Below are 13368 nucleotides of genomic sequence, written 5' to 3'. Positions count from 1 at the left end.
GCCCCATCTCTCACACCGGGGCTGCTGGTAGTACGTGGCGCTCTTTTACGATTTCCTTCCTGCACCGGCAGCGATCACTAATTTTAGACTCGCTTACATGTAAAAGTCACATTTCTGGCTTGGGAACAGTTTGCTGCTTCTGAAGAATAACCTTGGCAGGTGACTTCTGCGCTGGGAACGCAGGCGGCAGAGCTCTTGGGTGGTAAAAAGAAGCAAGGACGGCACAGAACCGTCTTGGTGTGAAGGTAGCCGGGAGGAAACGACAAAAGGGATCCATTTGTGGCACAGCTGTCAGGGAAGGCGTACAGTGCCTCCTGAAAATGGAAGGAGACATGATAACCTCCAGGTCTGGCAGTTCTACTGCAAAAAGTGATTTTGTGATGATAGAGTGGGTAACTCCAGATAGGCAATTATATGTAGGTTAGCCTTTACGTCAGCTTTGAGACTTAAGACTTACAAAAATTGGTCAAGTCTTGCTATTTTACAGATTTTGGTTCGGTAATGCGCAGCCAGGCGTTCCTTTGGCCTTTTCACGTGCTGGTGTTAACGTCACTCTTACCAGACGCCTTCCCTGCAAATATCCCCAGCTCTGAGCGCGGCGAGCAGAAATCGCACGCGAGAGCGTGGAGTTCAGCGGCAATTTGTGGTGATAGCTGTAAATGGAGACTCAAAGGTGTCGGCGAGGCTGAGGCAGCGACACGCCGCTGCGAGGTGATAAAGCCCTCGCTCAGAATGAGGAATCTGTTCAGCGACCAGCTCAGAGAGATTTTAAATCGGCCTGGCGGATGATGAAGGCTTGTTGTCACCTGATGTACTTTTTTATTATCGAACGGAAGGGCCAAAGCGTTCCAGACAGCCACAAGTATTTGTAGTCGATTAAGAAGGCAAATTTCAGATTTGGAGTTTGGCTCCAGTTCTGCTGTTTGCAATCTCAAAGGCTCATCACTTTAGTTTTTTTTAATCCCAATTTCCTTCAAAATAATCTTCCAATGCTTTGCGGAAAGCAGGTCTTGATGTCCACCGGCTCCCCCCCGTTCATGGCTCTCAGGCAGGAGACCAGCTCATCGGGCACCAGCGTTTGCTCTTGAACCTCACTGGCCAGCGTATGTCCCCACTGGTTCTCCAGGAGCGAGCCGTGTCCCCCCGGGGCTGAGCCAAACGCCTGGCTTTGCCCGCTCCGGCTGTTGTTTAAGATGAGGTTGATCTTCTCCAGCAGACAGACGTGGTGGCCCTCTCCTTCCCCGTCCCACAGGTAGGGAATGGGGCTCGTGTAGTCTCTGAAGAAGACGTTGGCCTCCGGTTCGGGAAGGGGCGTGGGGGGCTCGGTTTGGTAAATGTTGGCAGCTACGTACCCCAGTGGGATCCCCTCGGACACCTGAGGTTTGTAGTCACTGATCTGCTTGGGGGCCGGGATGCTGGCAGGTGCCGCGCTCCCCGGGCGCTCCCCATTCTCAGGAACCTCTCTGCTGGGCTTACTTCTGGTGGCCACGTTCTTGTACTCCTCGTGCTCCGGCACCTCCTTGATTTCCGTAACTGTGGGGTCACTGGCGTCCAAGAATGGCTCACGGAAACTGTTACCTGTGAAATTACTCTTTTCCTGAAAAAAAAAAAAGATGAATGCAGTAACAAACCGGCAAATTTTACAAATGTGAGAGATACCAGTAGAGCATCTCAAGGAAGAAATGGGGCAATGACTTGTCTTCATCTTGCCTTCTTTCCCACTTCTCCCATCCAGTCCCCCCTGGGAAGGAAACCACAGTGAGATGGATGAGGGAAGACGGGGAGCCGCTGTGCCTCTCTCCGTGCTTCTGCACGCACTTCAAGGGCATCTTGTGTCAACGGTGTTGATGGAATATCAACGGTGTTGACAGAATAAAGCATATTTTGAGGCAAGGTTTAAAGATCTCAGCTAGGATGGGCTCCCGTGCACCTTGCAAATGCCTGGGCAATGATTCCTGACCAGTTCCAGACCCCCTGGAGCAGAACCTTGTTCCCATCCGTGTTTCTCGCAGCCCTGGAGTGAGCTTTAGTCTAAAGGGAGGCAAGTGAAGAAAAGTTGGGAGGTAACGGTGCCATTACCTGCAGTGACTTCACTGCGATGCTGTTTTCCAGGTGAGGGAGGTCTTCAAACAGCCATTTCGGCAAGAGCGACACAACGGTGGTGTTCATTCTTCACCGAAAAGAAAGAAAGAAACCCCAAGGCGTTAGTCCATTTTTGTGGACGTATTGTTCACGCAGGATGAAATTGTCCCCTGGCAGGAGGGAAACATGGGGTGCATCCATCCTTCGCCGATGGCTTGGAAGCCCCAGGTTCACCCCGTATGGGTGGGTTTCCCCGTTTGAACTCTAGCTCTTCATCTTTCAGCCTTACTCCCCCAGATTTGGAGGAATAAGTCTGGAAGCTAAATATTTCTAGGTGAAACCCTTATGTAAAACTTGTCTGAATGTGAAAATGGTTCTGGATTTCCTCTCCGTTTTTGACCCTCCCTTGTATCTGTGTAATAATTTATTACATTTCCCTAAGGCTGGCCTTCCCAGAGGAGCGATTTTTACTCTTTTTGTTGGTCTCTGCCTTACTGTAGAGTGCACAAATGTCTTTTCATGTAGGAATCTGATCAATGGGTGAAGCTGCCCTCAGTAAGAGCAGGCTGCAGTGAAAAGGACTGTTTCTATAGTTAATTCTAAAATATTCTGGAAGAAAAGAGTTGGAAATAAGGAATAAATTGCGGAGGAGAAAGTAATACCTTTTTCTGGCTGACTTTTTAAGCATCAGAATTAATAAAACAACCGATAATATGACCACGCTGATGCCCAGTCCCAGGAAAACTCCAACGTCGTCCTCTGAAAAAGGACAGAGAGGAGGAAGATTAACCGTGCGGCCTCGCTCCAGCGCCCCGTCTGCCACGATGCCCGTTGATGTGAAGGGCAGATCTCTGCTAAAGCCTCCTCCAGCATTTCACCTGCCCTCTTGCTCCTCCATGGATGAAGCAAAGCCGTAAGAAAAGCAAAACCAAAACTGCTGCCCCATCCGCGTTGTCCTGTGACCAGGGCATCGCCTCCCGGTCGCCATGCATAGTGGGGTTCAGCCAAGTAATTTGAAGAAGCGCGGTCGCTGTGTTCAACCATTTCCTACGCAGCCTTACCTTTCAGAAACGCTGAAGTGAACTCTTCAGCTTAGGTTGGTTTTGCTTTTGATTTAAATACTGCAACCGATCATAACGTAACCTTTACCAGAAGATGTGCAAACCAGAAGCATAACCGCACTTAGAAAAACCGATGGGAAAGGCTTGAAAGAGTCTCTGGTTCAAACTGCAAGACTGAAACAGTCCATCGCCGTTACGCCGTATGGTAACATTGTCTTTTATTTTCCTGGGTGTCTTATCTCCTACTTTCTGTAATGTCCATTGTATTATAAGTCTCATAAGAAAGAAGAGAAGGCTCTGGGGAGACCTTATAGTGGCCTTCCAGTACCTAAAGGAGGTTTGGAAGAAAGATGGGGAGAAACTTTTGACAAGGGCATGTAGTGATTGGACAAGGGATAATGGCTTTAAACTGCTAGGTTTAGATGAGATAGAAGGTAGAAATTTGTTACGCTGAGGGTGGTGGGACACTGGCCCAAGTTGCCCAGAGAGGCGGTGGATGCCCCATCCCTGGAAACATTCCAGGCCAGGTTGGCCGGGGCTGTGAGCAACCTGATCTGGTTGGAGATGTCCCTGCTCCTGGCAGGGGGGTTGGAGTGGGTGGGCTTTAACAGTCCCTTCCAACCCAAACCATCCTGGGGTCCCGTGATTCTGTGAAAGCAAAACTGAAGGCAGGCATTATGCAGCTGCTATTGAGCAGCTACACTGCAGTCAATGTAGGATGTCCCCAACTGATGTCCCCATCAAGTGAAAAGTTGCTTTCCTGTCCCTGACCCCTCAAAGTGTAAGGGAGCTTTTGCTTCCCCAACATCAGATGCAGCAGGTGCTGCTTGGGCTACAATTTCCACTGCTGGTCAAGGAAAAGGTCTGGCTTACCAAGTCCGAGCTACTATCTTCTTACCATGGGAGAGCTCGCTGTAGGTCCTGCCCAGGACGTGGTCCTCTGAAGGGACTGAAACAGAGAGAGGAAAATAACGTCCATGACTTCATTTAGAGTACAGCGGGTGGCGTAGAAGCTATGGCTTATTTTTTATTTTGCTAATATTATTTAGAAAAATTAATAATGGCATAACGAGAACAGCAAAGCCCCTTAAAGTAATTAGTAACTCCAGCTCTGGCTGGACTCTGTGTAATCTCCTGTTTCTCAGAGATCCACTTAAACGAGATGTTGGTGAAACCATAACACCAGTTCCAAAACATCTTCCACGCACGTCGCTTCCCTCAGCACCCGAAACACAAATTTGCTCTTCCTGAGGAGTCAGAGGTCGCTTTTCACCAGCACCTACAGATTATTTCCTGCAGTGTCTGAACCCCAATTTTCTAATAATATCTGTTTGTCTGTCTGCAGCTAAAAGCTTGCCGTGGCAAGGAGCGTATTTTTGCTAAAATAAGTAGCAAGATTTTTTTCCTGGCCAGATTTCGCAATTCCCTTGGGATCTCTTCTCCTTTACAAATGCGTGGTGCCGTTGCTGCTACAGAAACGGGGTGAGGCCTCAGGCCAAGGGCGATCCCGCTGCTGGGCTGGGGTTTAGGCAGAACCTATGGGGTTGGGCTTGGGGAGAAGGCAGCTGAAGCATGGGTCATGAAGCGGAAAACCGCTCTAGCAGCAAGGCTGAGGAGCACCAGGGTGGGCTGGGAATCCAAGAGCAGTTTCGGCAAACATCCGTCGGGAATGGAAGTGGAAAAGCTGGTCTTCCCTTGGAAAGAGGGAGCCATCCTCTCCAGCCCTGCTCCCTATGGTTGAGGGATAGTGGGAACCAGTTGAGGGATAGTGGAAACCAGTGGAAACGAGTGAAAACCTTTTGGAACTTGCAGCCTTTAATGAATTGGACAGTGGCTATCAAAGGATGGATCTTATCCAAACCTGGTGGAAGAAACTCTGTTCCATTTCTGTTTGGTACTCACTTCCCAAGCAAACCCAAGGCCAAATGCAATTTCTTCCTCTCCAAACAGCAAAAAAAAAAAAAAATCCCAGGAAAGATACTGCCCCTGATTTTGTGCATTTGAAGCCCAGGTGTCTCGTAGCAGAGCTCCTGGAGTTCAAATATTTCTGTGTTTGCAGCACGAGCCCGCTCAGCTGGAGCGCTGAATGTAGATCCCGTATATCTCTTGAGTATTTGGCATTGTGGAAGGCAAGTGATGGACCACGCAGCCTGGGAATTCAGCAGTTTTAGAGGGGAGGTGTCACTGGCACACTGAACTTTTATAAATTTAAAAAAAAAAAATTAATATTGCTCTGGTAATGCCTTACTGAGGTGCCCAAACGCAACCTGTCCAGAGCCGAAGGCTGTCAGCGTGTCCGTGAGGATAACACCTGATAGCCAGGGCTAACAGACGGCTGCGAAGAGCCTGGGATGAACTGGTCAGGAATATTTGTTTCCATTTCTTGGAGAAAAAAAACAAATAACCACCCTTCTCAAAGCCGTGAGGGGTGCCAACTAGAAACACGGAGCTGGTTTGTGTCGAGAAAGTATCCCAGCAGCTTCAAATAACCTAAAATGGCACCACAGCGTGGGACGGTGAGCTGGTGGCATCCTGAGGTGTCATCGCGGCTGCGGCCGGCTCCGTCAGGGCACTAACAGGTCTTGATGGCCCCGACCAGGCTCACCTGGGACCTACACCCACACCCCTGCCCCGGGGCTCTATTTAAGCCCGGCCCTGGGCCCTCAGCCCCTCCTTGGGCTGGGCTGGAGGAGCTTTGGGGTCTTCTCTAAAACAGCTTCCAGGACTGAATCCTGCCTGCTTCCTGCTCCGGGTAAGGACGGTTGGGCTGTGGCTTGGCCAGTTGGTCTCCGTAAATGTTTTCTGTGTTTTGCATGTCCTGCAGCTAAGAGGCTTCCACCTTAAGCCCTGCTTCCCTCTGGTCAGTGGTGGGGTTTTACATCTTGTTTTGAAAACCAAGTCATTCTCCCAAACTGGTGGACTGGGGGAATGCCAAGAACCAAACTGCCAGTGGAGCTCTGCCGCTCCATCGCCACAGGCGGCGGCTCCTCCACCCAACGGGGGCTCACCTTGGCCGGAGCTGGGTTTGCTGGCTCCATCGGGGTAGACGGCGTACACCGACACGTTGATGTGACCTCCTGCTGCTGCCTCTTCTGGAAAGAAGTAAGATTTGCCCTTAAAATGTGCCTGTGAGAGCTCAGGGCTTGCTGGAGGCCTTGATACCACGTGGCGAAAGGGGATGGGGAGGTGGGGGTCCCAGCAGAGTCAGGGAGAGGGGCTGAATTTCAAGCAAAGCTCTGCCTTTATAATTTATTTTGGCTTTATAATAATCCGATGAGCTCCCCCAAACAGCAACAGGACTCCTGGAACTCCCTACCTTGGATGTACGTGTGCGTATCCTGGTGGGGGACCTTCTTCCAAAAATACCGCTCCTCCTGACCGTGCTGGGCGCTGGAAACCCACTCCACTACGAACCAGAGCGGGGACGTCCCGCTGCGGCGGGGGGGCTGCCAGGCCACCAACACCCCGCTCCGGTTTTCGGGCTTGACCACGACATCCGCCGGCCCCGGGAGATCTGCGGAGAGAGATGGCGGGGTGGGGGCTCTCGGCCCAACCTCCCCTTCGAGGAGCAGGAGCCTCGGAAGGGTCGGCTACGCCCGGGCAAAATGTGGCATTCCCAAAAGTCTTTATGGACCGAAGAGGGAGGAAGAAATTCTAGAATGTGGTGGGTTTGTGTATTTTTGTGTATATACACACACACAAAATATAAATATATAAAAAAATATAGAAAATTCTATATCTATATTTTGAAAATCTGTATTTATATTTTGAAAATCTATATTTATATTTAGAACGATTTATATTTAGAAAAAATCTATATTTTTTATATATGTCTGTGCTCACATACACCTATCACGAAAGCGCATCTTCAGCCATGTCATGCCTCATCTGCGACGCTTTACCTGTCGCTTCTTACCAGAAAGGCGCGTGATTCTGATAAGCGTGAGCGATTAGAGAGTTTTTTCCACCTTGTTTCTCCTCAGTCCCTTTTTAGTCACGTATTTGTCCTCGATTTGCATGGGACTTTCCCCTCCCGTTGCTCATTAAAACAGACATTTTTTTTCAAAAATAGGAAAGCGTGGTTGTGGGGAAAACCACAGCCTGTGGTGCGGGGAACCTGAGGTGGCGCAGAACGGGCTTTTTTTTTTCCCCTCCCTCACCATTTGCAAGGCATCCAGCTCCCAGCTGGGGCTGGCAGAGGCAGCGGGACGGATTTTTGGGAGCGTGGAGCAGAGGAGCACCCCTGTGCCAAGCCAATGCAGGCAGGACAGATTTATTTGGTGGTGGTTTTTTTTTTTTTTTTTTAAGCTTGTTGCTGCAGCCTTCAAAGCCCAAGGGCTGCGACATGCAGCCGCGGAGCATCTCCCTTTCCGGGGGACACTGGCGTTGTCCGGAGGACGTTGCGTCCCTTGGCGGAGCAGACAGAGCTCCAAGGGGGCTCTTCACTGGCTTTAGCACAAGATGGCTGAACTTTCCCCTTGCAATCCTGATAAAACCCCATCCCTGGGCCAGATCCTACCTTCCCGGCCGAGGGCGACGGTGGCGGGGCTGGAAGCCCCCCTGGCGTTGTGAGCGGTGACGTGGAGAGCACGGGTGCCCGGGGGCACCAGGACGCTGCAGGCCGTGCCAGAGGTGTTGCGGAGGAGCCGCGTTCCCTCGGCGTTTTCGGCGGCCACGGAGTAGCCCAAGATCTTCCCGCGGGCATCTTGGGGTGGCAGGGGCTGTAAATGGCGAGAGATGGCACCGTGGGGACGGGTGCGGGGTCCGATGCCGAGCCGCCCCGCTGCCGGACGGGCATCCCCTCGGCTGGGCGGGTGGATTTTGCAAGGATGGGGAGAATTTTGACCCGAGGACACGTTGAGGTCTCATCTTCCCCCACCTCTTTGGTCAAAGGGCGTCGCCTTCCGTTGCCTCTTGGCAGGCGTGCCACACGTGAAAATTTCGCGGGAGCTGCCAAAACAGACCTTACCTTGATCAAGACCGTCACCTCGTGGCTGCCGTTCGCGAAGGTCGGGCCCAGGCGCCGCCAGACGTCGGGTGCCGCGGCGGGGGCTGCGGGAGGAAGCGTGGGACTGGGCGCGAGCACCAGAGAGGGAACCGGCCACCCACCCACCCGCGCGCGGGGCTCCCACCCGTGCACAGCCTTTGCAGAAAGCCCCGCTTTGCCGGCGGCAGGCTCCGCCGCTGCGGAGAGGAAACGGCCCAGACTGCACGCAGCAGTGAGCGCCGGTTTTTTAGGGCGAGCGCATCTCCGGCTTCCTCGTCACGACCGGGATGTACGCGAGGGCGTCGCTCCCCGGGCGTCTCAGCCCGCTGCTGGCTGCGCCCAAGCTCGTCCTGGTGTCACTAACTGGGGTGCAAAGGGGGAGAGCTGACCTGAGACAACAGATTTTTTTGGGTGGTGGGACACCTTGGCTGACGTGGCTTTTCCACCTGGGACAAGAGGTGCTCTGTGCTGCCAGGCAGCGAGAAGCCAGCTGCCAAGGATGGATAAGTGCATGCCAGCCCTCTCGCTGTTTGGAGCGCTACGTGCTTGTGAAGCCCCCCTGCTTTCTCTCCGGCCCTCACCGTGCTGCGACCTCGGGAGTTGGCCGAAATCGCCGTCACCCGCAACGTGCCGCGGGGCTGGGAGCGCCCGGAGGGCGTGGGAGGAGCTGCCGGCTCGTGAGAGTGCTCAGCCCTCGGCTGCGGAGCCTCCCGGGCCACAGCGTCATGCCTGATGTCTGCCGACAATGCGGGGATGTGCATGCCACCACACGCCACGTGCACGTCACGCACACGTGTGTTGCTGGCTAAAGTGAGCCTCCCGCCATCCGGCGCTTGGGCCAGGTCCCCGCGGAGCATCTCGAGGGAGCATCTCTGTGGCGAGAGCGGCGCGGAGCTCACCTGCCTCGGGGGTGGTGTAGAGGAACGGGGTGCTCCAGGCGCTCCAGGGGCTGGCGGCGGGGCTGAGCCGGCACCTGACCTGAAACACGTACCGCGTGTCGCTCCGCAGGTCGTGCCGCGAGCGGGGCCCGTGCTGCGCCGCGCCGTCCCACGCCTCCACCTGCAATGCAAGCAGGGTGCTAGGGGGGAGCGGGGCGCAGCCGGCCCCCCCAAAACGCAGAGGTGGTGGCAGGTCCCTGGCAGGACCGGGACCGGTGTGTTTGCTAAGAGGGGGCAGCTCGCGCGCATGGATCTGATTTGGGGGGTCCTGGGCCGTCTCACATGCCATGCCAGGGCGTCCGTGGCTTTGTGTCGCTCCTCGCAGCGCACGTCCTCCAGCAGCGTCTGCCTCCTCCAGCGGATGGTGGTGGTGGGAGGCGATGTCTCCGTCGTCTCGACGCCCTCGACCGAGGGCAAAGCGGGCACCACTGCGGAGAGAGCCAGGACAGCGTGGGTCGGGGGGCTGCCCTGCCTCGGGGGGCCACGGCGCTTGTGCGTGCTCCTAAAGCAACGTGGCGCGGTGGTGCGTACGGCGTTGCACGGCCCCGGCGTGCGGCGCGGCTCACGGATGGACGGACGTACCGAGCTCCCGCAGGTCCAGGCGCCGTGGGGCTGAGCGAGCAGCGCCCAGCGCGTTGCTGGCCTGCACCCACGCCGAGTAGCGGCTCCCGCTGCGCAGCGCGCTCAGCGGCACCGGCGAGCCCGCGGGGAACACCTCCTCCTCCTCAGCATCCTCATCCTCCACATCCGCCGCCGCCGTCCCCGCGCTGGGAAGCAGAAGGCAGCCCCGCTCAGAGCCCGTCCCGGCTGGAAGGGCTCAACTGGGGCACAGTCATCTCCAAAACCGGAGTTTCCCGCTCCTAAAGCCATCTAGAAAGGAATTGCCTCCGGCTCTCGACATCGGCATTTTCGCTGGAGGGAAGGAACTCGCTCAGTTCCTTCCGGCTGCGCGCTTCGAAGTTTGAACCCAAGCAAATTGAGGCAGGCGGTTAATCACTCCTCTTCACAAAGCCTGCGTACGGTGGGATTTAACGCATTTTTCTTTAATAATTGAGTCAGATTCACTTTGAAAGCCTGCCAGTGCTTTCAGAGCACTGCAAAAAAAAAAACCAAACCGCACGGCCGCGGTGCGTTGCGACGCGACGCGATGTTCGCTGGGCCACTAACGGCACCGAGCAAGAATTAAACTCTTGCTTTCACGTGCGGTTTGCAGGCAGGCCAGGAAGACGTGAGCTTTAGAAAGCGTAACTAGGGCACGGCGCCCGCCGTGCAGCAGAGCTGCTGTGGTCGCACCCGGCTTCGCGGCCGCCGCGCCCCAACCGTGTGCCCTGCGCCGGCTTTGCCGGTGGCCGTCGCCCTGTCCCGCCGCCCCCCCGTCCCGCGGGGGCTCACCTGCGCAGGTGGAGGGTGTAGCGGGTTTGGAGGTGGGTCGGCCGCCCCGCGTCCCAGGCGCAGGCCAGGTGCCCCGAACCCTCGGGGATGGCGCAGGTCAGGTTGCCGGGGGGGTCCGGAGGGTCTGCGGAGGCAAGGTCAGGCAGAGAGCGCGGACATCCCGCCCCCGACCCCCTGAGTGTCGGGGCTTAACAAAAATCACCGAAACCCCCGTAGCGGCGGGGCGGTACTCACAGCCGGCCAGAACGTCAGTGCCGCACACCAGCCGGAGCTTTTGGCTGTCGGGGCAGCGGGCGAAGCAGGCGACGGCGCCGAAGGGCATCCGGAAATCGCGCAGGCGCAGCTGGACGGCGCTGGCGTTGAGGGGGCGCGGGGGGCCCTCCGTGGCGCTGTAGTTGAGGAAGATGTGGAACTCGGCCCCGGGGCAGCCCAGCGTGGAGAGGCAGTTGACGGAGATGTCGGAGCCCATCCGCACCACGCGCGCGGGCTCGATCCAGACGCGCCCCGAGCACCTGATGTTCGCCACACCTGCGCCGAAACCACCGGGTCAGGGCGTCCCGCGGGACGAAACGACACCCGGCCAGCGGCACCCGCTCCGCACGGGCGGCCGCTTTCCCGGGATGCCGGTGGCAGGACCCCGCGGTGGGGGGCTGCCGGTGCCCCCTCGCTTCCCCCCGCCCTCCATCAGTGCCCCAGTGACTCATCCCCTCGGATCGGAAACAGCGAGTTTCACCGATTTTAGGTTTTTTTCTCTCTAACGCTTAAATGACGGCGGGGAAATAACCCGTAGTCTTGAGAGCTCTGATCTCCCGAGATTAGGGCGGCAGCCCCCACGCGGAGACGCGCTGCCCTTCGCTATCAGATCGGGGCCCTGCACCAGCCCCGGCGAGCGCGGCTTGCAGCCGGTATCGGGCTCGATCTGGCCTTCCTGGAAAAAAGGGCGCAGCTGCACTCCGGCTCGGGGCGTGCGGAGGCAGGGTCACGCCGCTCCTGGCAGCCGCCGCCACACCGGCACGCTTCGACGCGGCTGGAGATGGCGTTCGCTGCTGCGGCCGGTGAGGGCGATGCCGTGATGGCCGTGCCGTGCCGCGCCACGCCGCGCCGCCGCTTACCTCCACACAGGCAGCAGAGCAGGACGTGGAGCGTCAAGGCCTCGCCGGACCCCGCCATGGCCTGGGCTGCGGCCGCTGCCCGCGCGTGGCATAGTCTGGGGGGAGGAAAGGCGTGAGTTGTCCCGCCGGGACGCTCAGGACGTGGCGAGGGGGATGCGTGGCGAGGGGGGTTGGGGTCAGGTTGGGTGGTGCCGGCACACGGGGACACGGCCGCAGGCAGGCAGGGCTCAGCGTTTCGGGTAACAGAGCCCAGTGAGCAGCCCCAGGCCGCTTCCCCCAAGCTTCCACCTCCAACGAAGACATTTCTCCTGGTTTTGGTATCTGTGGTGTTTCTCCAGTCCTTATACTCATACGGACACGTACGTTCGTGCAGTTTTTGGTAACCCACCGACTGGACAGCCTCACCCCCAGCTCTGGGCAGGTGATGGAGCGAAGCCTCCTGGAAACCAGCTCCCAGCACACGAGGAGGTGTGGGAAGCCGGCAGGAAAAAGCGCTCCGAGGGTGGCCAAGCACGGACCAGCTGCCCTGAGGCTCCATCCCCGGAGAAGCGCGGACCCGACCGGACTGGGCTTCATGGGACAGAAATGTCCCCTCTTCCCATAACGCCTTGAGAGCAATGGCTCCTCCTGGCAGCACCCCAAACGGGCCCAAAATCCCCGTCCAGGGCTTCCCCCCACTCTCCATGTCCCCATCCCACGGCCTGGCCTGAATTTTTCCCTGCTCGCTTCGCCCCCCTCCCCGGCCTCTCTGGCTTCGCCCCCTCCCAGGCCGATGGGGTCCGGAACGGCTTTGCAGCATCTGGGGCGCGAGGAAACCGGCTCCCGGGAAGGGGAGGAATTGCTCTTTTCCAACAGAAACATCCCGCCGGGAGCTCAGCACACCTGAGCCCGGCAGTGGGAGGCGGGCGCGGGGAGACCCTCACCGCGGCCTCGCACCCCCTCCATCCACGCACGCCGCGCTGAAAGCCGAGCAAAGCCCCGCGCCTCCGCAGCCTTCTCTTGAAGGCAGTGATAACTGAAATAACCCTACCGAAAAATCAAGTTTTCCCTTGAGGGACATGGTGTAAAAGCATCGGAAAAATGACATTTTTTGAACCCAAAGCAGGGTAGGAGCGACAGCGCGTGCTTTCGCGCCGCTCCCGCTGCGTGAGCTGACCTCCTTTGCTTTTGGGGCTGTTCAGGTTTTCCCAAGGAGCCAAATTTCAACTGCCCGGCTCGCTAAGGGAACTCGAAGGCTCCCAGCTGCCTGCAAACCTTCTGCAAGTTAGAACAAGCGAAAAAAAAAATAAAAAATAAAAACGCTGGTGCTCTGCGAGAAGAGCTGAAAACGCAGCAAATCCGCCCGGCCGCCAGCTCCGAGACAGGACCGCAGCTCTGCCTCCTCGGGGATCGCTCACGTTCCCGTTTCTGTTCCGATTTACGGGCGTTCGCGAGCCCCACGCGTTCGCAGACGCCTAAGCCAGAAGGAACGGGTGCGTTCCCCTTGCCGAGGGATACCGCTCCGTGAGCCCATCTCTGCTAAACAGTCAGCGCTAAAGAAATGCGAAGCAAATGAAGAAGGAGGAAAAAAAATTTTAAAAATCCCGCTGGTGCGGGCCCAAACTGTGCGAAATCTTTACCGGCACCGTGTGCCAGAAGTGGCTAAAGCGCAGAAGCGGCGGCGGAGAAACACGAGCTGGGATTTTTGGGGATTTTTTTTTTTTTTTTTTTGGGTGGGGGGCTTTTTTTTTTTTTTTGTAGCGGGCTGGAAGCCGGACGGAGCGGGGCGGGGGGGTCCTTACCTTGCCAGTCCTCAG

General features: G+C 56.7%; 1 protein-coding gene across 2 annotated transcripts; it reads right to left on the bottom strand.

Annotated features, from left to right (window-relative positions):
• Positions 1–973: 973 nt before the first annotated feature.
• On the bottom strand, positions 974–11630 carry IL23R (interleukin 23 receptor). Of its 2 annotated transcripts, none has more exons than XM_086753755.1 (14): positions 11570–11630; positions 10695–10997; positions 10461–10584; positions 9651–9835; positions 9360–9496; positions 9030–9189; positions 8113–8195; positions 7663–7864; positions 6460–6657; positions 6152–6235; positions 4042–4092; positions 2745–2841; positions 2080–2170; positions 974–1597 (listed from the first exon to the last, which is right to left on the bottom strand). In XM_086753755.1, the coding sequence occupies exons 1-14, from the start codon at positions 11628–11630 to the stop codon at positions 974–976; spliced, it is 2400 nt and encodes a 799-aa protein (XP_086609881.1). The 2 variants fall into 2 exon arrangements, with proteins under 2 accessions (XP_086609881.1, XP_086609882.1); XM_086753756.1 differs by having other exon boundaries at positions 9351–9496; positions 10695–10988; positions 11573–11630.
• Positions 11631–13368: the final 1738 nt, after the last annotated feature.

The sequence above is a fragment of the Chlamydotis macqueenii genome, chromosome 8, assembly GCF_036417535.1.
Source record: "Chlamydotis macqueenii isolate bChlMac1 chromosome 8, bChlMac1.mat, whole genome shotgun sequence".
Lineage (NCBI taxonomy): Eukaryota > Metazoa > Chordata > Aves > Otidiformes > Otididae > Chlamydotis > Chlamydotis macqueenii.
This window is presented reverse-complemented; position numbering and strand designations above follow the sequence as displayed.